The sequence below is a fragment of the Ceratotherium simum genome, chromosome 25 (assembly GCF_057802395.1).
Source record: "Ceratotherium simum simum isolate JZ-2026a chromosome 25, ASM5780239v1, whole genome shotgun sequence".
In the NCBI taxonomy this organism is placed as follows: Eukaryota; Metazoa; Chordata; class Mammalia; order Perissodactyla; family Rhinocerotidae; genus Ceratotherium; species Ceratotherium simum.
In genome coordinates, this window is record NC_141924.1 from 10,502,563 (window position 1) to 10,528,162 (window position 25,600).

At 38.7% G+C, this 25,600-nt stretch overlaps 1 protein-coding gene across 1 annotated transcript in view; it reads left to right on the forward strand.

Annotated features, from left to right (window-relative positions):
- ENTHD1 (ENTH domain containing 1) overlaps positions 1–25,600 on the forward strand; it is a 186,118-nt gene that overhangs the window by 53,279 nt on the left and 107,239 nt on the right. The window contains exons 2-3 of the mRNA XM_004438027.3: positions 9,579–10,082; positions 24,185–24,427. Coding sequence (XP_004438084.1) covers positions 9,734–10,082; positions 24,185–24,427 — 592 coding nt within the window. The 5' untranslated portion in view covers positions 9,579–9,733. The remainder of the gene's footprint in view (positions 1–9,578; positions 10,083–24,184; positions 24,428–25,600) is intronic.

Sequence of the window (25,600 nt, forward strand, 5' to 3'; positions counted from 1 at the left end):
AAGGGGGGTATCATATAAGACTCAATTTGGGGTTCTGAAATTTAAACTTATTCTACATTGTGAAATGGTATCCTTTTCTCTTTGCCCTTCAACATTGTTCAAGATTTACCTCTTTTTTTTTTTTGACTTTTTCTTTGGTTATAACTGCTCGGTATTTTTATTGAACTAGAAAAGAAGAATTTGGTGTGGAATCAGCAGAGTACCTTGGTCATAGTAGGTGCTCGGTAAACATTTGTTGAATGAGTTAAAGGAAGTCATTTGTTACTCCTACGTCCTTAATAATGGACTTTCCTTTTATTAATGTAAGTTGGTCAAATTTTCTTAAATCCCAGTTGCATCTAAACAGGGTCTCCATTCTTTCTATATGTTATATAGATGGAATATTCAAGATAACAACTTGTTGCTGATTTGAAAATAATAACATCTCAATGTTGGCCTCAGCGTTCTTGTCTTCATGGTCTAAGGACCTTCTTGGATCCCATTACTACACTCAACAGCTCCACAGCCTGGTGTTCAAACACTGAAATCTTCTGGCCACAGCCCTTATCCCACATCGGTGGTCTTGAAGTAGTTAAACAGTGAGTCCCTAGACTTCAGTGGCTGGAGAGTGGGAAGGAAGGGGGACAGTTGAAGGTGCCGTATAGGAAGTATCTGGTGTTTTCAGCTTGCACCCTACTGAGGAAGCTACTTTTCCACAAGACACTGCCCCCCAGGGTGCAGAATACAACCCCACCCTCTTACAAGTACGAGACAGAGGGCAGAACAGGAAAATCTCAAAGAGAAGTTATTTTGGTAGTAAGTAACGATCAGCAGACATGTTACAGAGCATATTGGGAGGGAAGCAAGGCCATTTTGGTGGTTTATTTCATACCAGCTTTGTAATTGAATGAGTGCACAGGCAGAACCCAAGAATAAAGACTCTAATGTGAGCATGCCAGCCTTTCAGTCCTCACCATCATGGGACACTCGGAAAAATATCAGCAGAATTGGGAGGATTCAGGATATGTGAAATCTGGACTTATCCACAATGGAAAAATTTTCTTTTAAAACCATATTTGTTTAAAAATTTTCAGCAATTCCTTTAGAGAGGTCATTGTTAACATTAGAACTTCTTGTATATAATTATGTTTAATTTAACTTTACAGTAAAATATGTACTTCTCATCCAATAGTGTGGCTTCAGACATTCTCTTTCCCTTCATTCAATAAATAATGTTTAAACACCTATTCTGTGTTAGGCTTTTTCTGGGTGCTGGGAACGTATCAGTGAACAAAACATAGTCTCTGCCCCCTGGATCTTACATTCTGGTAGAGGAAGAAACAATTAATATGTCAGATGGTTGTACTACCACGGAGGATCATAAAATGGGGCAAGAGTCATAGGGAGTGTGGCTGAGCGGGGCGTGGGGTGGGGTGGGGTTGCGATTTTATTGGAAGATCAAAGGACATTTGAGCAAAGTCCAGAATAAAGTGAGGGAGCCAGACTGATAATTCTCTGGAGAAATAGCTTTTACAGGTATAGGGACTAGCAGGTGCAAAGCCTAAGGTGGGAGCAAGCTTAACACAGTGAGTGAGGTCAAGGGACCTTGGGACGGGTGTTGGGATGGAGGTCAGAGAGGAAGCAGAGGCCAGAATACATAGGGCCTTGCTGGCTATGGCAGTCTTCGGATTTTACTCTGAGTGAGACGGGGGCCGATGGAGGATTTTGAATTGGAGAGTGATAATCTGACTTGGATTTTAAGTTTTAAAAGGATCCCTCTGATTGTTGTGTTGCAATTAGATTGTAAGGGAGCGAGAGAAAAAGCAGAGAGATCAGTTAGGAGGCTGCTGCAATAGTCCTAGCAAGAGATGATGGTGACTTAGGATGGGTGATGGGAAGTGGTTGAATTCTGAATATACAGGGTGACCATAAAGTGTGGAAACATAGATATTATTATTTCATGTATTGAAATGTGGCATCCATAAACCATATGTTACCTACCAACCACAAACTACCCAGACTAGGCAACCACCGTGTATTTGAAGGTGAGCTGATGGATATGATGTGCAGTGTGAGAGACAAAGAGAGGATTCAATGATGACACCAAGGTTCTTGGCCTGAGAAACTAGAAGCAAGGATGTCCCATTTACCGAGACAGGAGAGACTGGGGACCGAGACAGGAGAGACTGGGGGAGCAGGTTTGGAAGATCAGGAGTTTGGTTTTGGACATATTAAATTTGAGATGTTTATGAGACATACCAGTGGGGATGTCAAGGTAGTTAGACCTGTGAGTCTGGAGGTCAAAAGAGGTTAGGGCTGAAAATAAAACCATGTGAGTCGTTGAGAGAGAGAAGGTGGTTTAAAGCTATGAAACCGGATAAAACCACCTAGGGACTGAATATAGATAGAGAATAGATCCCTCCAAAGTTGAGAGGTCAGAGAAATGAGAAGAAACCAGCCAAAGAGATGAGAAGGAGCAGTGATGTCCTGGAAACCAAGTGAAGAAAACTAGGTTCACTTTTATAAAACTCTGAGTTCAGGAAAAAAAACCATGTCAAGTTATTATTGTAACACGATGTCTGTATTTGGTGAATGCTACAGTACTGCAACTAAATTATGGTGCCCCCAAATGGAGGAAGGCAGATAAGAAGGACCTCTTACATAAGCCACTTTAATAGAGTTAATTCTACTAGGTTGGTAACATTTCACTCTTTGCCTAGCCCAATCAACTCCCTCACTGCTACTGGCCTCTCCATCCTTATTGAGACTGTAGTCTTGGAGCTTGCTCTCTTCTCCTATTTCCATCTGCTTCTTCAGTTACCTATATGCTGACTACTCTCAAGTCTGTGAACCTAGCCCAGAACCCTCTTTTTTATTCCAGTTCTTCCTACTCAACTGTCTCCTGGGCATGTTCACCTGGTCGCCCCACAAGCTCCCCACATTCAAAATGTCCAAAACAGAATTCATCATCTTTCCTGCCAAACCTGCTCCTTAGACTGTGTTCCTCATCTTGGTGTACTAGTAACAGCCATTTACATGCTGACCCAAAAAAAGAAACTTGAGAGTCACTATAGACTCTTCCTTCTCCCTCACTCTCACATATATTTGGAGCCAAGTCCAGTAACTTCTATGCTTTAACATTATATGTAAAAGTCTATGTGTAAGAGAAGGAGAGTGAGCAGAGTGGAGTATTGTGCCATGCTCTTTGCTTCTGCTTTAATGACGGCCTTCAGCACTTATTGCCAGAACTATTATGACAGTCTGTTCTTCTTCCACTCCATCTGTTCTGCTTCCAATCTATTTTTCAAAGGCACCCAGAGATTCATTCTAAATGGAGAAAATGAATGGGTTCAAAAAGAAAAAGTGGGATCTCTGACCTCCTCAAAATACAACAAGTAGACTTATGACTGAGCATGTCAATGGAGCTCAACATCAAGCACCAAAGATTGGTCCTTAGGGTAGGGGAAAGGGCATAGAATTGTATGCGGGAGATTTGGGTTCAAGTTTCAGCTAAATCATTTGCTAGTTTAATATTTCTGGGCAATTCATGTAACCTATTTGTTCCTGAAAACTCAGCTCAGGTTCAACCCCTCCAGGAAGCCTTCCCCAACTATGTAGTTTAGACGAATCCCCTTTTTACTCCCATTACACTCTATGCTTTCCTTTATCATGGTAACATTATATTTACTAATTTATTCCTGTCTCTTCTATTAGACTATATCTTCCTTGTATTCCTATGGCTCAGCATAATGCCTGGCACATAGCAGGTGCTTAATAATGTAGGAGGAATGCATGTTCCCCAAACTCAGTTTCCTCATCTGTAAAATGGAATAATAATACCTACTTTTCAGAGTTCCTTTGAAATTTACATAAGACATGCATATAAAAAACTTCATAACTCAATGTATAAAATACTTGTTGTTTATCCCTTACTACTTTATGAAGTCCAGTACCTTACCATGGCATTCAAGGCCCTGAACAATCCATTTCCAGGCCACCTTCTCAATTTCCCTCTGGCTACTGCCCTCACTACTCTATATTTTAGCCAGCTAAGTTGGTTATAACACACCAACTTCTTTCATATCTCCTATCATTTTATATTATACTTACCTATCTACGTGTCAGTATCAATAATGTGGGCTGTTGTTATAATTATGATCAAAGTAGTAGGAACTAAAAAGAAATGTTACTGTCGTCTCCTAAGCATCTTCCTATTCTCTAAGTCTTTTCCCTCCATTCTAGTCAATATTCCACTCAGCTATCAATGTGCTTTAAAACATGGGTTTGATTACATTCTCAATGCCTACTGGATAAAATCAACTGGTAGGATGGACAAGGTTCTTCACCATCTGACTTTCCTCTGCCACTTCCATCTCTCTCTGCTGTTCTGCTAATAGTCTTTGTGACAGCCGTAGTAACTACAGTACTTGCTGCTTTACCAAGATAACAGGCTCTCAGCTTTCAAGCCTTTACACATGATGTGCCCTTTGCCTCTGATGTCCTCCTCTACTTTGTCTATCCAGTGAACTCCCTGTCATCCTTTAAGATTCAATTCAGATGTAAACTCTTCTGTGAAACCTGCCCTTAAATACTTCTTGGCAGAATCAGATGCTCTCTCCTCTCTCATTACGCTATACATATCTTGTCACAATCTTCTGTGACGGTGCCTGTCACCTCCACTAGCCTGTACTCATCCAGCATCGGACTCTATTTTATCTCTGGGTTCTTACTGCTTGGTGCGGTGCCAGGCACATAGTGGGTGCTCACTGAAGATCTGTTGACTATTTCAACAACTACCTGTCAGTGGTACCCAAGGCCCTCATTGGAGGCACTCGGTCACTGCCCATCACACACACTGCTCTTTTCATCTCTAGAGTCTACTTTTACACTCTTTGTCCCTTGAGGTGGAAATCAGCAGCGGGGGGCGTTTCTAGTCAGTCAAAATTACGCTAGTAACACGAATTGCAAAATTTATTCTTTGAAAGGATTAAGGCAGCGCCACAGCCCAACGGATTGTGAAATGAAGACATGTGCCTTCACTCCACTTGATAACCCCAAGCTGCGGTGTTTTAACCATCCGCATTCCTCTTGCTTGAAGCCCTGGGAACAGCGGGCACCAGACCTAGGGGAGGCCGGAAGTGAGGGGCCGGAAGTGAGGGGCCGGAAGTGGGGACGGCCTGGGCGCTGTGGACTGCTTGGAGGAGGCAGATGGGCCTGGGGACAAGGGGCCTTGAATTTGAGCGGGAAAAGTCCCCGACGCCAGCGGTTGGACCTGCCCCTCAGGTAGTAGAGGCTGGTTTGGAGTGGCGACGCGGATGAAGGGGGCCTGGAGGGGCGGCTATCCCGCCCCCCATCCCGTGCGGCTCCCTGCGCTGTCTGCTCTTCCGGTGTGGGCGGGAGGGAGACGAGGCCGCACAAGCTGCGTGAGGGAAGGTCCCTGCTGTGTGACGCCATCACGTCACTCCCTCCTTCTAGAAACTTCTCTGAGGCCCAGCCTCAACCTGCGAGTAAACTGCGCTCTCTGAGGGCAGTCTCCGGTCTGATTCGTCAGTGCCACCCAGCGCCGCCACAGGGCCTGCCTGGTGCGCAGTGGTCATTCTGAAACGGTTGTTGAATGAATGAAGAAACGGATGCCGGGGAAAGACCCAGTCTACCGGAAGCTGATTTTCTCTGGGCCTCCACCCCTATGTTCAAAATTCTTTCCCACGCATCTCATTTCTTCCTCTCCACAGTCCTCCCTGTGGGTGACAAGTCCTTATGCTGCGGATGGGGTTACTGAGGCCCAGAGAAGTTGTTAACCCTTAATGAGGAAATGGCAAAGCGGGCCCTCAAATCCACCCCTTTGGAATCCTAATTCAGGTAATGAGATGAGGTACGTGAGTGCCTAGGTGTGAGCACATTGTGAGTGTTCAGTGAAGAGGAGCCATTTTCTCCCGAGGGCAAGGACTGTGACTTGTGGGCCTGTTGGCCATTTCCTAGAATGGAGCCTGTCACAAGGTAAACTCTGTAAAATTAGTAGTTGAATGAATTAATGAATGCACAGAAGGGGCTCAAAAAAGTTGGCTTCTCTGCCTCTTGTGGTGTTCTTTCCGTCAGAACAGTAACGCCTCTTCATGCCGTGGTTTCTCTGGAATCGTTCTCCTGTCACAGTCTTGGCCAGAGCTTGTTTCCTCGGGAGTTAACTCGTGTCTTTAAGCAGCACATGTACAAACAGGAGAACTGTGTCTCCTCATAGCACTACCCTAAATGCATCTTTCCAGAGATGCCTCTGGCCACTCAGCCTCTCAGATGCTTGTCTTATTGTTGTCATTATTGTCCTGAGTCTTTGGATAAAGTCCGTTCAGCTCCTCAGTCCCTTATTCTCCATTCTGGCATCCAGAAAGTGTTGAAAACCAATTTTTCCCCCTAACTTGCTTGGCAGCAAGACCCGAACTGAAATGAGCCACGTGTCTTTAGCTATTTCAAATATTTACAGGTTTGCGTTGCAGTCCTGTTAATGTGTTTGATTGTTCAGACTGGCCCACATAATATGGTGTAGGCACAGCGTTACGCTTCGGAAGGCAAAAAAAGAATTGAGTTTAAATTCCATAACTCATCTGGCCTCAGAGGATTCAAATAACAGATTGTGGAGCAGTAGTTTAATGTCGCTTGATAACTTATATGATTTCCTGTTATGATTCAGGTAAAGTTGGGGGAGGAAATAGCCTTTGCCAAAGCATTGTGGAAGCGGGCAAATCTAAAAAGAAAACTAAGAGACCTTTTCTACCTCATCATTTGTTTATTTTGGAATTATTTAAGGGAGAAAGCTCCTGAACTAAACAATGTTATTTGAATGTAGGGATCATGTTTTACATTTCTTATATCCTCCAAAAGCTGTATAAATCATAGGTACTCAAGAAATATTTGTTGATTGATTTGAAAACATTTGCTCAAAACTCCAGAATTTTACTTGACAATTACAAGAGCTGGATTATATTTTTTAAATGTCATGTTTATAATCCAAAGCTGTAGAATCAATTCAGGTTTATCCCAAAGCAGAGTCATTCAACCATTTCGTCATTCACTCAACACCTGTTTTTTGAGTACCTACTATGTGCTAGGTGCCTGTTAGGCAATAGGATTACGCTAGTAAATAAGAACACTCCTATTCTCAAGAAACTTCCAGTCGGGTGGTGGAGAAAGCCAAAAAGCAAATAACAAATACATAAGTACAGATCATGACAAGTGCCATAAAGGAAATAAACTGGGTGCTGAAGAGTATGATGGGGAGACTTAAGTAGTTAGTGTGGTAGGTGAAGGCCTCTCAGAGGAGGAAACCCAGATTTATGACATGAAATATCTTACTTTCTTCCATTTCCAAATATTATAGGGATTTGGGTAGCCAGACAAGCAAAATTCAGGTGTGAAAATTGACTCTCTTAGGCACTACTTTTGTCATATCACTGTAGTTACAGTCTCGAGTGTTTGATGATATGAGTAAACTGAGCATCTGCTTGTAGTCAGGTGTCTAAAACACATAATAAACCAACATATAATTTGCAACTAACACCAATTAATTGAACTCCTTGTTAGTCTGGAAGGATATCAATAGTACAATGGTGTGTTACATATTCTATGTTCATGTCATGAAGTACTATACATTAGTAAATGATACTAATTCACTTATCCAGACTTTTTTCTTTGTGGTTTTTCCTATGGTTAGGATTGTATTTAATTTTGCTATGATGTGCAGCACATTCATTTTAAACTACTCTGTTGGATTGAAGGCTATTTTTAGATTCTTTTCTGGGGCAGAAAATTCATTTAAGAAAACATTTTTTAAAAATTTAAAAATGCAGGTTAGAGAATATAGGAAAACCTAAAAATTAGGATTTTGTCCCTCCAAAATATAAATAGGCAGCTATCTGAAAAAGAGGGTTTTAACAGCTGTTGTTCAACTCCAGCAGGTTATAATTCTAACAGGTTTTTTTTTTTTTAATAGACGTGAGGAAACATCAATATTTGCTGCTCTAAGCTGATGTCACAGTGCATCTCTGACTTGAGTGAGCTTAGTAGAGGGGAAAAAAGGACAATGTAAAAAGAAAACCCTCATGATTGGAAATTTTAATAGCTTATTGAAGCACATTATACATCGAGTTTTCGCTGCAGGAGTAAGTCAGATAAAAACGCCTGTATTTGAAATACAAACAAGAGAGAAAATCAGAAAAATGTAAAAACACACAACTTCTCTTTTTCTTCCCAGAGTTGATGATAGTCTCTTTCTGAGAAGTCTTAGTTAAACGAATACTTTTTCTATCTTGCTTATTTGAGGATGTGTTGTACTTTTACCAAAAAACAAAAAAGAACCCATTAATTATCCTCTTCTCTTATTTTTAAAAAAAGAAGTGATAGTTCATTTAGGATGCTTCTGAAAATTTATGTCTTCCTTAAACACAGAGAAATTAATCAAGCCTGAGCTAGGAATTGAGGAGGGCAAAGAAGAGAAACAAACCCAAAAATAACAAACACATTTGTTATAGATTGTAACATTTTTCTTCTTTATGTGTGCAGTTTCTCTAGTAAAATCTGATTATAGGTTGTCGAGGTCTGGATGTTTGTCAGGGCCTGAAATCAATTTGATACACTATCTTGGTGGCCATCAGTGGTGACTCACTAGGGAGATTGCAAAGTAGCTGACCCACGTTAGTGCAAAGTAATGAAAGAGCAGAAAGGGAATGGTTTCATATAAACCGTGAACTGATCATTCACAAGCGTCATTTACGGTTTGGTGGCTGCATACCCCTTTTAATTTTTAACGTATTTTTGTATCAACCTAAATGAGTCTCTCTTTGTGTATACTTGTTTTGAGATCTGACAGATGCATGCTGATCACTCCAGCTTTTAGGGAAACCCTTACACCATTTGAATCATACTGTAGACCTTGTTTAATCCTAAACTCATACTTCTTTTTCTAAAGCTGAGTAAAGAAAGTAACCTTTTCCTTGAACTTGCCAGCCTTCGCAGGACTAAAATGTTGGTCTAGGGTACCATGAGTTAAATGTGGAGTCCACTGAAGTACAGCTGTTTGTCTTAATAGTTGATGACCCTCCCTCCTTTTAGATTAACAAGAAAGCAGACTGTAGTTAGATCAGGTTCTAATGACTTGTAGTTCTAAAAAGAGTACAACCATAGGGTCACTTGGTGATTCTAAGACTCGATTTTTATCTTAATTACTTTCGGGACATAATATTTTTATACATGACAGCAAATCTTAAGCAAGAGATGTGAGAGCACAAATTCCATTTCTTTATACTGACTTCTCCACAGTCCATGTAATGCTTTATAATAATTTTATTTCTGGCCAAAGAGGTTCAATGATATTTTCTGTGGAAACTTTTCAGTCTAGAGAGACCACCTATATTTCTTTAAATAACACAAGCCACTCCCTTATGAGAGATTTTCCCATACTGATCCTAAGCACATTTATATGGTACCCTCAATTCTAGCTGATGTGAGGGGCTGATTTAGACACTAAAGCTAGAGTTTTTTAGACTGACTTGGTCTTCTGTAGACACTAAACAAATACTTAACTTACATGTTTTTTGTGCTTTTCTTTGCAGGAAATTGATGGCTCGTCAAGATGGAGATTAATCATTTGTATTTGAGAGCAGCAGAACTGGGGGCCAGTTACTTCTCAAGAGTTTTTTAAACTAATCACATAAACTCCTGTCCCATTGCTCTCATCCCCCATCTTACCTTCAAACTTGTCTCACCTATGGCATTCAGGAGGCAAGTGAAAAACTTCGTGAAAAATTACTCAGATGCTGAAATAAAAGTCAGGGAAGCAACTTCTAATGACCCTTGGGGTCCTTCTAGTTCTCTGATGTTAGATATCAGTGACCTGACTTTCAACACGATTTCTCTCTCAGAAATTATGAATATGCTATGGCAGAGACTCAAAGACCATGGGAAAAACTGGCGCCATGTGTATAAGTCCCTTACACTAATGGATTATCTCATCAAGAATGGATCAAAGAAAGTTATTCAGCATTGCAGAGAAGGGTTCTGTAACCTTCAGACTCTAAAAGATTTTCAACACATAGATGAAGCTGGAAAAGACCAAGGTAACAGATGTGGACGTTTATACAATGTGCCAATGAAGATGAGTTTGGGAGGGGATTATATGAAACTGGGAGCTGGGGAAGAGTTGTCCTTAAATGTGTTAGCTACCTTTCCTCTGGGACAGTTGAGGTTTCCAGTTTCATCCTTTTTGTTGACTCTTGAATGCCTTAGAGAACAAGATTTTTTTTTCAAAAGGATGTGTAAATCCTTTTTTGTAAATCCAGGAATCACTTAGATTCCTGATAAAAGGATACCTCATAGAAAATGAACAAAGTAAATAAAACAGGAGGCATTGCAATTTGGTATAATAATATCACTGTAATTCATAATTATAATTAGACTGGAATTTAGTCACAAATGTAAGGAAGTGTTTCCAAAGACTATGGAATCTTCAGACTATCTAGATGGAAGTAGTTATATGAATATAAAAATTTAGGTCATAAAATGATTTTGTCGGGGGTGGAGCAGGAGGTGAAGTAGAGAAAGGCTGTATAGAACACTGAACGGAGATGATTCAGTGGAGCCTAATCAGCACTCCCTCCCCATCTAATGTAAGATTATAATTTGTATTTATAAGTGAATAGTCTTATGAATCATGAGAAGAGGATAAAATTCAGTGCAGTCTCTGTTACGTATACATTTTTAAAATAGACTGTTTTTTTTTAGAGCAGTTTTAGGTTTACAGAGAAATTATGCAGCAAGTACAGAGTTCTCACATACCCTTGCCTACCCACACACGATTTCTCCTGTTAGCATCTTGCAGTAGTGTGGTACATTTATTACAATTGATGAACCAGTGTTGATACATATTATTAACTATAAAGTCCTTAGTTTGCATTAGGGTCCATTCTTTGTGTTCTACAGTTAGGGGTTTTGAAAAATGCATAATGTCATGTATCTTCCATTTCAGGATGGTACAGAATAGTTTCACTGCCTTGAAAATGCCCTGTGCTTCACCTATTCATCTTTTTCCCCCTTCTCCAAACCTTTGGCAACCACTGATCTTTTTGTCTCCGTAGTTTTGCCTTTTACAGAATGTCATATAGTTGAAATCATTCAGTATGTCGCTTTTTCAAACTGGTTTCTTGCAGTTAGCAATACGCATTTAAGATTCTTCCATGTCTTTTTATAGCTTGAGAGCTCATTTCCTTTTTTTTTCCCTTCACTTTTTGTAAAACAGCTTTATTGAGATGTAATTCCCATACCATACAATTCACCTATTTAAAGTGCATAGTTCACAGGGCTGGCCCGGTGGCATAGTGGTTAAGTTTGCGCGCTCCTGTTTGGCGGCCCGGGGTTTGCAGGTTTGGATCCTGGGCATGGACCTGGACACCACTCATCAAGCCATGCTGTGGTGGCATCCCCTATACAAAGTAGAGGAAGGTTGGCACAGATGTTAGCTCAGGGACCATCTTCCTCAAGCAAAAAGAGGAGGAGGGCAACAGATGTTAGCTCAGGGCCAATCTTCCTCACAAAAAATTAAAAAATAAAAAAACTAAAGTGCACAATCCTATGGTTTTTGGTATATTATTAGTTTTTTTAATTGATAAAATATATATAACATAAAATTTGCCATTTTAAGTGTACAATTCAGTGACATTAATTACATTCACAATGTTGCACAACTATCACCACTATCTATTTCCAAAACATTTTCATCACCGCAAACAGAAACTCTGTAACCATTAAGCAATAACTCCTCTGCTAACCTCTAATCTACTTTCTGTCTCTGTAAATTTGCCTATTCTGGGTACCTCATATAAATGAGATCATATAGTATTTGTCCTTTTGTGTCTGGCTTATTTTACTTACCATAATGTCCTCCAGGTTCATCCATGTTATAGGATGTATCAGAACTTCATTTTTTTATAGCTGAGTAGTATTCCATTGTGTGTACATACCACATTTTGTTTACCTATTCATCTGTTGATGGATTCTTGGGTTGTTTCCACCTTTTAACTATTGTGAATAATGTTGCAATGAACATTAGTGTACAAGTATGAGTTCAAGTGCCTGCTTTCAATTCTTTTGGGTATATACTTAGGAGTGGAATTGCTGGATCATATGGTAATTCAATGTTTGGCTTTTTGAGGAACCGCTAAACTGTTTTCCTTAGCAGCTGCACCATTTTACATTCCCACCAGCAGTGTATGAGGGTTCCTATTTCTCCACATCCTTGCCAACACTTGTTATTGTCCTTCTTTTTGATTATAGCCATCCAACTGGGTGTGAAGTAGTATCTCATTGTGGTTTTGACTTACATTTCCCTAAAGACTAATGATATTGAGCATCTTTTCATGTCCTTGTTAGCCATTTATGTATCTTCTTTGGAGAAATGTCTATTCAAATCCTTTGTCCATTTTTAACTGGGTTATTTTTTTTATTGTTGAGTTTTAAGAGATCTTTATATATTCTGGATACAAGACCCTTATTAGATAGATGATTTGCAAATATCTTCTCCCATTCTCTATAGGTTATCTTTTTACTTTCCTGGTTCAATTTTGATGAAGTCCAATTTTACCTATTTTTCCTTTGGTTGCTTATGCTTTGGGTGTCATGTGTAAGAAATCATTGCCTAATCTAAAGTCACGAAGATTTATACCTATGTTTTCTTCTAAGAGTTTTATAGTTTTAGCTCTTACATTTAGATCTTGTATCCATTTTGAGTTAATTTTTGTATATAGTGTGAGGTAAAAGTCCGACCTCATTGATTTTCATGTGGATATCCAGTTGTCCCACTACTGTTTGTTGAAAAGACTCTTCTTTCCTTATTGACTTGTATTGGCACTCTTACAAAAATCAATTGACCATAGATGTAGGGGTTTATTTCTGTACTCTCAGTCCTGTTCCATTGATTTATATGTCTATCTCTATGCCATTGCCACACTGTTTTGATTACTGTAGCTTTGTGGTAAGTTTTGAAATAAAGGAGTGTGAGTCCTCCAACTTTGTTCTTTTTCAATATTGTTTTGGCTATTCTAAGTCCCTTGTATTTACATATCAAATTTAGCATTGGCTTGTCAATTTCTGCAAAAAAGGCAGCTAGAATTTTGATCAAGATTGCATTGAGTCTATAGATCAATTTTGGGAATATTGCCATCTTAGTATCAATTCCTCCAATCCATGAACACAGATGTCTTTCCTTTTATTTAGGTCTTCTTTCATATATGTTTTGTAGTTTTCAGTATACAAATCTTACACTCATTTTGTTCATTTATTCCTAAGTATTTTATTCTTTTTGATGTTATTGTAAATGAAATTGTTTTCTTAATTTCATTTTCAGATGGTTCATTGCTAATGTGTAGAAATACAAATCAACTGATTTTTGTATATTGATCTTGTATCTTCCTACTTTGCTGAACTTGTTTATTAGCCGTAATAGGTTTTTTTTTTTTTTTTTTTTTGTAGATTCCTTAGGATTTTCTACATACAAGGTTATGTCATCTGCAGACAGAGATAGTTTTACTTCTTCCTTTCTAATCTGGATGCCTCTCATTTCTTTTTCTTGCTTAATTGCCCTGGCTAAAACCTCCTGTACAATGTTGAATAGAAGCAGTGAAAGCAGACATCCTTGTCTTGTTCCTGATCTTGGAGGAAAGCTTTCAGTCTTTCACCATTAAGTATGATGTTAGGTGTGGGTTTTTCATAGGTGCTCTTGATCAGGTTGACAAGTTCTCTTCTATTCCTACGTTTACCAAGAAAGGGGGTTGACTTTTGTCAAATGCTTTTTCTGCATCTCTTGAGATGATTATGTGTTTCCCCCCTTTATTCTATTAATGTGGTGTATTACATTGATTGATTTCCATATGTGAACCAACCTTTCATTCCTAGCATAAATCCTACTTGGTCATGGTGTATATCCTCTCTATTTTTTAAGTGTTTTTTATTTATTTTAGTTATTTTAGGTCCGGTTTCTAAAGGGCAAGAACAGTGTCCCTAGCACTTAGTATATTGCCTGAGAGTAGAATCACTCAGTAGATATTTGATGAATTGATGATTAATATCTTAATATTTTTATACTTTTAGAAAATTTATAGAAATTAACTTTCTTTTAGGAATATAAAAAATGTAAATGTCCGAGTTGACTCCTTTAATAACAACATACTGTTCCATTTTTTTTTTACTATAAATTACTTTTTAAAATAGATTTTTAATACTTACAGTACCTTATTGGGATGTAATTTATATATTTTAAATGCACAGATCTTAAGTGTGCAGTTTGATGAATGTTGGTAAGTGTGACCATCACCAATATCAAGATAACAGAGCATTTCCATCATCCCAGAAAATTCCTTCATCTCCCTTTCCAGTCAATCCTCCCGCCTCCACAGAGGCTACAACTATTCTGATTTCTCTCGCCATATAAATTAGTTTCATTTATTCTTGAAATTCATATAAATGGAAGCATACAGTATGTATTCTTTTGTTTATGGCTCCTTTCTCTCAACTTGGTGTTTTTGAGACTCATCCTTGTTGCATCTATCAGTAGTATCATCCCTGTTTATTTTTGAGTCATATTCCATTATGTGAATATACCATAGTTTGTTTATCCATCTTCTGTTGGTAGATGTTTGGGTTGTGTATAATTCTTGGCTATTATGAATAAAACTGTTATGGACACTCTTGTGTAAGTCTTTTTGTGGCCATACATATTCAGTTCTCTTAGGCATATACTTAACGGGTGGAATTTCTGGGTCTTGGGGCAGGTGTATATTTAATGAAAATTTTCTAAAGTGGTTTTTACCATTTTATACTCCTGCCTTCAGTGTTTGAGAGTTTGTTGTTCCACATCCTTGTCAATACTTAAATATTGTTATTCTTTTTAACTTAGCCATTCTGATGGGTGTATAGTGTTGTTTCAATTTGCATTTCCCTGAAAGTTGTTCAGCACCTTTTTATATGATTTTTGGCCATATGGACATCTTTTGGCTATTCAAGTATTTTGCTTATTTTTAATTTTTTTTTGTCTTTTAATCATTGATTTATAGGAGTTCCTTATACATTCTGGATATGAATCCTTTGTCAGATACATGTATTAAACATTTTCTCCAAGTGTGGCTTGTCTTTTTACTTACTTAATGTGGTCTTTTAATGAAGTCCAGTTTGTTTTTTCTTTTGTGGTTAATGCCTTTTGTGCCTTGTCTGAGAAAGTTGCCTACCCCAAGGCCATGAAGGCCTTGTTTCTCCTATGTTTTCTCCTAGACATTTTATAGTTTTAGCTAGGTCTGTAATTCATCTAGAATTAACTTTTGTGTATATTGTGAGGTAGAGATAAAGTTTATTCTTTTCTATATGGTATCTAGTTGTTTGCACGTTACTGGATTTTAATAATAGAGCATTTCTGTGTATGGTATCTCATTTGATCCTTACAACATCTTGTGAGGAATGAAGGATATGTATTATCTCTCTTGCAGAGATGAAGAGCTAACACTCAGACAGAGTAAGTTATTTAAATAAGGTTGCACAGCTAATTAATGGCTGAACATGATTAAAACTCATATATCCTAATACTGTTTAGTCCTATTCTATTATTATGCTATACAGCCTCTCCTAATTGAGTTCTTAAAAATATCCTCACGAAGTTTCACTGAACTACTAGAATGAACTTAATTAAAATTGTCTGAAAAATACCCAGTTGAATGTTTCATACCATCAGATTGTTTATTTACAAAATTATGGTATTCTTTTTATAAAACCAATTTAGTTTCTCAGAAATGTTTGCATTATAGATTTTTGTACTATTTTATTTTCAATTATGTAAGTCATGAAATTGTGCTTAATTTCGTTTAAATGGGCCATTTAATATATGCATACACACGTATATTTAAATTAAAGGTAGATTTTTTAAAAAATATATTTTAAAAAGACAAATCTTCAGTGTTGTTAAAAAGTTATGTTAAGCTATTTTACTAGAAGTAGCATGCATTGGTGACATTACTGCCATCTTAGTTTTCCACTATCATTCTCAGTCATCTAATTTAGGAAATTAGACACTTTACATTTATATGCATGGCAAATTTTGTGTAGGCCGCCTCTCTGTGTGTCCTCCAAAACTTGAGGATGGGCCCTTACCAGTCACCTACCTGTTTGTTCACCAAAGTTTGAATGTCTTGGAGTAAGAACTAAGACTTTTAAGCCATAGTTAAGAGATACAAATTAAAATGTAAAATGCAAATACTCTGGAAGATGTAATATATTTATTTATATTTACACTAGTTTATAAATTACTGAAATCAATTTTTTTTGAGAGGGAGTTGGTTTTTGAGTTCAGGTTCTCATAGAAGGGGAGAAAACACCAGGTATTTGGACCCTGAAATACCTGAGAAGGTTTAGAGAAGGAGGGAGCCTAGGCAAGTAGGAGAAAAAAAGGAATAATTGGGATTTTCCTTTTCAAGGTGACTGTAGTGAATTGAATAGAGCCAAGATATCTGGAAAGAGTGAGTAAGTTCAAGAAAACAAAAATATTAAAAAAATCTAAAAAAATTACTTTAGAGGTTGTTTAGCCATATTAAGGCTCTAAAAGCTGAAGAACTACAGTTTGGGGGCATTACTTTTACAGAAGGGGCTGGATGTGGGGTGGTGTGAGGCAGACGGTTCCTGGGCAGTACGGTATAGTGGTTAAGCACTGTGGGAAAAATATCTAGCTTCAAAGTGCATCAAACTTAATATTTTTTCCTACAGGTGTCAGACAGCAGTGGTCAAAATTCTCTAACCAGCAAACCTACGTGATAGGTGGTGGTGGACTGGTTAATTATTGCAATGTAGATGTGCTCATGTACAGAGATGTGAGTTCATTAACACGAGGCTGCTGAGTTCATTTATGGTTCATGGGAGCAAATGTGATTTCTTGTAACAAACGTTTTTATAGTCTTGATGAACAAATGAATTTCATTTAACAAATGTATATTATAGGCTTCTGGTTATTGTAGCCTGTTCTGTTGTTGTTAAAAGTTATAATACTGTGAATTTAAACAAAACCTGTATACTTAAAACAGTTCAATATTTTGGATTGCCTTTTGCTCCTTTTCAGCAAACATAGTCGCATTGATAATCATGGTAGCAAGAAGCAAATCATGAATTTATTTCAGCTTAAATGTGCTGGTCCAGCCAGTCTTCCCATGGTGCCATTTATTACTGTGCTCATATGGACAACAGAGTACAGTAAACAAAAAGGAGAGTAACCAGTTTAGCATTTCAGTGCTACGTCAACAGAATCCATCTCTTCTCAAGGTTCTCATCAAATACAGTAGCTTACATTTGTATACTGAAGTCAGTCAAAGAAATTGAAGTCTATATTTTGGTATTTTTATAGAAACAAACTCTACTTTCTAGCTTATTAACTTTATGACTTTGGGAAAGTTTCTTACCCTAAACTTACTTTTCTCATCTGTAAAATGGACTTCATGAACTCTGAGGGTTATTGTGAGGATTGGAGATAATGTCTGAAAGTCAGGCACATAATAAGTCATTGGTCAATGTTAGCTAATACCATTAGTCCTTGACATATTTTCACTTTTATCATTTTTATTTCCTGCAATGTGTATTCATGTTCAGATAAAGCTCGCTGCACATGTTCACTAGGAAGGTCTTTCCCACTGCCCTGTAGAGTTCAGCAGTCTCCACCTGTCCGTGGTCCATTGCAGCATGTATCACACAGCTGTAAGGAGTTCTCTACATGACAGTCTCCATCCTAGACTGCAGGAGTTTGGAGTGCTGAGATGATTTGAGTTGTATCTCTGTTTCTTCACTTAGTTAGGTGGAGATGTCCAATAAATGCTTGCCAGCTGAATAGCTAGTGAATTGTTGTAGGCCCAAAGAAGGGATTGGTAGCTTTTAAGAGTTTCTCTTCGTCCTAAATGTTCTTCTGTTTTTCTACCATGTTTCTAGGTATAGATTTATTTTTACTTATCCTGCTTGGTCTCTGGAGAGCATTTTTGATGTGAGGATTCATGTCTTTTCTCTAAAATTCCCAGCTCTTGTCTCCCTGAATATTGCTTTTTTGTGATTACTTTAATTTTCTTTTTTTGAAACCTTCTAAGTGAATATTGGTGCCTTGTGATCTGTCCTTCATGACTTTTAATTAATCTTTTTAATCTTATTTCTCTGTGCTGTATTTTGGCAGAGTTCCCTAGTACTATTCTTCACTTACCAATTCTCTCTTCAACTGTTAGATTCTGGAGTTTACCTTGGATGTTGAGGGTTTTTTATTTGCTGAAGATTAGCCCTGAGCTAACGTCTGTGCCAGTCTTCCTCTACTTTATATATGGGTCGCCACCATGGCGTGGCTGACGAGTGGTGTAGGTCCATGCCTGGGATCCGAACCCGAGAACCCCAGGCCGCCGAAGTGGGAATGCGCCGAACTTAACCACTATGCCACGGGGCTGGCCTCAGGTTTTTTGTTTTTAATCCCAGTGACTATAGTTTTCATTTCTAGGATTTTTAATTGGCTCTTTTCATATCCATCTGTTCTTGTTTCGTTTCTGCCTATTTTTGTTTTCTTTTATAATCTCGTATTCCTTGTTGTCGATATGATTCCTGTATTAATCACTCTTAATTATATTTATTTTAAAATCTGTTATAGGATTTTAAAATCCTGTAACAATATAGAATATTGATTTATAGAAGATCCTATAGAATCCTATAGAACACTGATTTCATTTGGAGTGAATTTATGTTTTGATTGCTGCTTTTATTGGCCATCTTTCTTAAGCATTCAGTTTTTTAAAAATCTATTTTGGAATTTTAGTTTTCAGACTTATTTTGAGCGAGAGGTTCTTCCCCGATTACCTGTGTTCACTTTTCCCTTTATGTTGGTTTTTCAGTTCCTGCCACCCAGTTCCCTGAGAGCCTCCAGTACAGCCCTTATAAAGTAGCTCAGGGCTCACGCCCTGTGATAATACGGGGGTATCATAGATCCAGTCACTGAGCTGGCAGGTGGCTTAGTTTAGTTCAAGCTGCATGTGTGCCCTCTTGCTTCTAGACCCACAGCTACAAATAAGTTACAGCCCAGGAAGCAATTAGCAGCTGTTTTTGTTTTCTTTTTCTTTTCTTCCCAGCCTTCTCTCACAAACATGGATATCCCCTCACATTAAAGAGTGAGACCAGCTCTGGTTCTCTAACACCTGAGTTGCCGAACTCCTGGCTGCCGGATCAAGAGCTCAGCAGCCCTGTGGCTTCAGCTCTGCTCCCTGCTTTTTTTCTCTTATATTTCTGGTTCATGGAGGTTTTTGTCTTGTTTTTGAGACTGGCGATGTCTATTATTGCTGTGCATTTGGAGCAGAACAGAGGAGTACTTTGAAGCGTGAACTTACTGTGCCAACTTGACTGAAGGTTTTTTAACTTGAAAATGACTTAATCAGATATACTGGTTGGGATACTTCTCCCCTCCCTCCCTGGAGACATTGTGGAGGGTAGATTGGAAGGGAGACTAAAGATAAGTAAAAAATTTTGAACACCACAGGCAACAAATGATCAGGGCCTGAACTAAGAGAAATGGAGAGGAGAGAATGGATTTAGAAGATGTTTAGTAGGTACGATCTATAGACATAGATTACTGACTTTGAGGAGGTGAATGTTCATATTTCTGGCTTAGAATGGAGGTAAAATTCACTGAGAAAGGAATATAGGAAGACGAGTAGATTTTGGTGGGTCAGTGGGTGGGGAATGGAGAGAGGAGTATTAAGATGTTTTATAACTGCTGTTTGAAGCCTAATACCTGCTTTTCTAAAAGTCTGTATATGTCTTCCCTGCTGGTACACCTCAGTGTCCAAGATCTTTGAATTTATTATATTTCCAAATCTCTTTACTTGATGTTCAGTTGTGAACTTATATGGACTCCTCCCCTGCATTTGGGAAATTTTTCCTCAGGGTATTCATTCATTTATTTAACAAACGTTTCTTAAGTATCTCTTAAGCAAACAAGTATAGTTCTGGCCTTCAGGAATATTATAGTCTAATGGAGGAAAAAGACATTTATCAAATAAACAGACAGTTACAAACTGTGGAAATCCTATGAAAGGCAAGTGTAGGTGCTATGCGAGGGTGTGACAGTGGGGCCTGACCAAGTCTGAGGCCCTGATGTATGTGTGGGACGAGGTGGAAGGGGGTTGTTAGCTCTCAGTAGAAGGCTTTCCTGAAGAAGTGAATCTTTGCTCCTCCCTCTGCCTGGCGCTCTGCCTGTATGTCTGCAGAGCTGGCTTCTTGCTGTTAAGACTCAGCTGATAGGTTACTTCCTCAGTAAGACTTTCCTTAACCACACCCCAAATTAATGTTTATCGTGTTGTTCTTCTTTATTTCCTTTAGAGCGTTTATTTTTATCTGAAATTATCTTGTTTAGGGACCTAGTCTCTTTTTTTCCTCACCTTTGCCCCTACTGCTTAGAGCAGTTCCTGAAACTTGTGTTCAGGAAACGATGAAATGACTGCATGAGTGAACATCCCTGGGCGGTCGTCTGTGCAGAGTTGCTCTAGTGATTTGTATGTCCTTGTGCTTTGCCTTGAGTTTGGGAGGACTCCTCGAGCTGGCCTTCTACTCGTTCATTTTTCTATCCTGTTGATCCTCCCCTCACTCTGCTGTGTCTTTCTTTTTTTTTTTTTTGTGAGGAAGATCAGCCCTGAGCTAACATCCGTGCTAATCCTCCTCTTTTTGCTGAGGACGACCGGCTCTGAGCTAACATCTATTGCCAATCCTCCTCCTTTTTTTACCCCCCTAAAGCCCCAGTAGATAGTTGTATGTCATAGTTGCACAGCCTTCTAGTTGCTGTGTGTGCGACGCGGCCTCAGCATGGCCGGAGAAGCAGTGCGTTGGTGCGTGCCTGGGATCCGAACCCGGGCTGCCAGTAGCGGAGCACGCGCACTTAACCGCTAAGCCACGGGGCGGCCTTGCTGTGTCTTTCTAATGGGTGTTGCCAGTGGTAGCGTCCTACCCTCTGGCCATAGTGATGAGCAAGTGACTTTCAAGCTGGGCCAATCACAGTCATTCTCCTGGATTTTTCAAATTTTAACGAAGGAAGAGGGAAACTTCTCAGGTGGCAGAGTGTGAGATGTGAATCTGGAGCTGTCTGTGGCCATATTCACATCAGATTGAAGAAGCCAGCTGCAAGAGGAGGAAATAAAAGCATTACACAGAGAGAAGCAGAGATGGGAGAGGGAAAAGAGTCCTGGGAGTTTTCCGGTCTCTGCTTCTTTTGTACCTGAGGCCCAATTGCAACTCCTGGTTTTCTCATGGCCTTCGCCTTCGCCAGTTCAAATCGAGTTTCTGTCACTTATAACCCAAAGATTCCTAATTAAAACAGTATATAGCTTTATTTTTACTTTGACCTTCAACTCAGCTAACAAGCTTTTCATCTTGGTGTGTTTTATATAATATCTTTGGATATTGATCTGTTCCATAGTTTAATTTCTTATTTCAGAGAATCCATGTTTTCTCCCTCCCTCTCTCTACCTCCCCCTTCTGCCTCCCCCTTTTTTCTTGCTTTCTCTTTTTCAGACACAAAGCAGTTGCTGCCTAAGTTTATCCTATTTCCAGTACTATTCTATTTTAGTCCTCCTTCCTTTCTTTTCAGAAACATATTGGTTAGAAGTGAGTAGATGCCATCTTATTATTGCTTATTCTTGAAGCAGATTTATTGGGTTCTTGGATTTTTTCACTTTCAACTTGGATGCTTTAGAACAGCCAGGTTCCTCCGCTCCAGCATCTGAAGGGTGGTAATGGGGTAGCCAGGGCTGTGGGCAGCCTTGGGTGGGAAGTTCATCTCCCTACTTTCTGTAAACTGCTGTGGCCTGACCTTCCTGATGCTGCAGACTGCCACCTCAGGGAGGAGCCCGCATGTTTCAGGGAGAAGTCCTCCATCATTGCAGCTGGCTTTCTGCTTGATGTACCTGCTGGTCCCTTTGAATTGTTGCAGCTGCCCTCAAATCCCATCAATCCATGTAGACTCCAAGTAGAATATTAATATTCCACATCTATCCCATAATTTCTAGTTCTAACCTTTTCTAATTAGGGGTATTGCAGTAAATGTTTTAGGTCAAGCAGCTTTCTCAGGCAGCTAACTTGTAAATTGGCATTCAGTATCTTTCATCCATCTGGTTCCACTTGTATTGTGTCAAGGAGAAAATTGAGACTTTTCAGTAATCTGCTCCTTTTATCGATTCATTCACTCAGTAAATAGTGATTGAGCATGTACTGTGTGCCCATCACTCTTCTAGACACCAAAGATACTGGGTGAATGAGAGTCTCTGCCTTCAAGGAGCTTATATTCTAGGTGAGGAAATAAACAAGTAAACAAATAAATATATAATACAATATTAGGTGTGATAAATGCTGAGGTGAAAAATAAAGCAGGACAAGGGAATAGAGAGTGATGGGGGTGGGGCTATTTCATAGAGAGTGGGCAGAAGGCAGGCTTCTCTGAGGAGGTGACATTTGAGTAGAGACCTGAATGAATCAGGGATCTAGCCATGCAAAAGAGTTACTGGCAGAAACAAAAGCCAGCACACAGCTCTAAGGAGGTAAAGAGTGTGGTGGGATTGCAGAATAAGGAGGCCAGGGTGGGTGGAGAAGAGGAGTGAGGCAGAAAGTGGAAGCAAAGGAGCTCCTGAAGTTAAGAATGGGAAAACAAGTTTTTCACCATCCCCGCTGCACACCCTTTGCCCTGAAAACAAGCTGTGTCAGTTATCCAGAGGAAGGTACTATCTGGCATGTTGTCCCCAAAGGCTGATAGTCACAGCAGGCTTGTGTTGTGTGACACTGAGTGGTAGCCCAAAACACTGGAATTTTTTGGTTGTAGACTATAAGCTAATCATAGGAAATTAAGAGTGTTTAGAATGAGAAGGTTTGAAGCAGTTATAAAAGAAGTTTGGAAGGAAGAAATGATTAAGCAGTAAGGTTAGATAAAATAATCTTGGAAGAGATAGCAGCTTGAGCAAAGGTTTCTGGCACTGTCCATCTCAATCGACTGGCAGCTAGAGAACATTGTTGGCCCCCCTCGTCTAAATATACCCTGAATTTGGCCATTTCTCATTCCTTCTACTACTAGTAAATTATGGTTGGAAACATTAACACTTTAATTCATCACACTTGGAGTTCAAAATGAACATGGTAGAGGATCTTTAGGGACTTTTCAGTTTACTTCTAGAAGCAGCCTTGGGAATAAATAAGATGTTAATGTGAATTGGTCCCCAGATGTGGAGAGGTAAGGGATTTCCTTTATAATTTCTCTTGGGAGAGGATTAAGCGTAATAATACTACCATATATTTGAATGAGTATACTTTTATATCTATGAATTAGACTGAACAGATATGCTTATACTGGTTTTCAGACAGGAAACCCAGGCCCAGACAGACCACCTGACTGGCTCAGAGTCACGCAGATGGTTAAGGGCAGCACCATGGCTAGAATTCAGATCTTAGACTGTACTCTGGTACTCTACTAATGGCATCAAGTTGTTATGATAGGATGTTATGTCAAAGAAAAGCCAATTGCCCTCCCTTCTCTTGTTCCAACTCAATTGTACCTCTCTAAGGTAACAGATAATGACAATCTTGTGGGTACACAGCTGGCTGTGTGCCTGCCCATCCATCCATTCATGCATCCATTCATGCATACCTGCATGCATCCATCATCCATCCTTGTATTTCTCTACTTCTCTCTTCTGTATACATATATAGCAGTTTATTTCCCGTGCTTCACAGATTTGAATCATGCTGTGCTTATCACTTTAAATCTTTAGTCATATGCCACGGTCATTCATCTAGGTCAGTACATCTAGCTCTAATTCATTACTCTTCTTTGTGTGCCTATATTGTTTGATTTATTGCATGGTGTGTATTGCTTTTAATAGGAAAATACAATAGCATATTTTAAGTGAAAAATATAATGCCAATATATGATGTGATTTCATCATATTATTATTTACTTCTTAAAGTATAAGAAAAGCAGTACAGTTATTGACAATTCTAATGAAATTTAGGTTTCCCTCTATATTTCCTACAGGTTTTTTCACTTTGCTCACATTTTCATTTTTTCCTAATTTTCTTTAGAGTAAAAATCAGTTGTAGCCTAATTAATATTTTCTTTACTAAGCAAATTTGATGTATTTTTCAGGTTATTATATCCGGGAAAAGTCTAAGCAAGTCATAACATTGCTGATGGATGAGCAATTACTGCATAAAGAGAGGGAAGTAGCATGTCGGACAAGACAGCGTACCTGCTACTCTATGACATTTCCTAAAAGATTACCTGGTACAGGTAACTCACCAACAGCATGTGCTTCTGCCCCCACACCAGAAATTCCTGCTTCAGAGAAGAAGCATAAGCTTCTTAAGGTCTCAAGGCTACGTAATAAAAGTATGTATAATGAACATTGGCCTAAAATGCAGTAGGCATCATTTAAGAACAACTGAAAAATATAAAACATTAGGTTTTAGTACTAAAGTATTAATACTATATTAGTACTACTATTACTATATTAGACCTCATACTATGGAAAAGAAAGATGAAGAATAATAGTAGAAAATTTTATGCTTATTTTCTGAATGCAATTATCTGGGATTCAAATAAACTGTTTTTGAGCTTTAAAGGTATCAAACTAGCATCATGATTCAGTTTTAAGATTTTAATCATAACTGGAATGTGAAGGGGAACTGTTTTCTGAGACTAGGGTCTAAGTGTGCGTTTGTGCTATTCGATCCTACAAATCAAGAAACTGACATTTTCTTATATGTGCCTCAAAATTCTGAAAGTGCTCTAAAACTCTTCCAGGACAATACTTTGTGTTATGTAACCCTTTCCTTTGCCTAAAACTTTAAGTCTGGACTACTGAACTTTTAAAAAAGGGTTTTATTTGTAATGTTACAATAGAAATCAGCAAGCAAATGAAATGATCTTTTCTACAAATTCGCTAAAACATAAAGAAATGTCATTTTGCCCAAACTTCTCCAGGACACACCCTGTTGATAAGTTGTGTTAAGGAATGGACAGTTGGAGGAAGCAAAAACATTAATGAAATGTGACTTAGATAATTGTCTCTTGAAAGGAGCTAAACTTTGTGCCATAAGTGAGGGGCATAGAAGGAGTAACATACAGCTACAAGTATTTTCAGAGGCTTGCCTCCTAGCCTTATCCTGTAAATCTATTAATCAAGATCCTGCAAGAGCTGCGGGTATTCATTATGAATAGATATCGCAAATGTCAGTTAAGTATGGAAATTTAAAAATGTTAGTAGTAACACCTACACAAACTAACTAAACTGTGAAAAATCATTAAAGTACTTTTCTGACTCAGTCAAGAGTTCTCAAATGTTCGCTCAGTTTGTACTTGTGTGCACTGGGAGATAGAAAAACAGTAAAGGAGGTAGCCGTTGTAATTATAATAGTAAATACCACACAGATGCTTCTAAAAGTAATGGAACCTCTGTCTTTAGGGTTCCCATTCCTTTGAAATAAAGCTCCAAAAGAGACACAGACCCATTCTGAAATTTCTCACGAAAGCTTTAAATTCAAGCTGACACAAAAAAGGAGT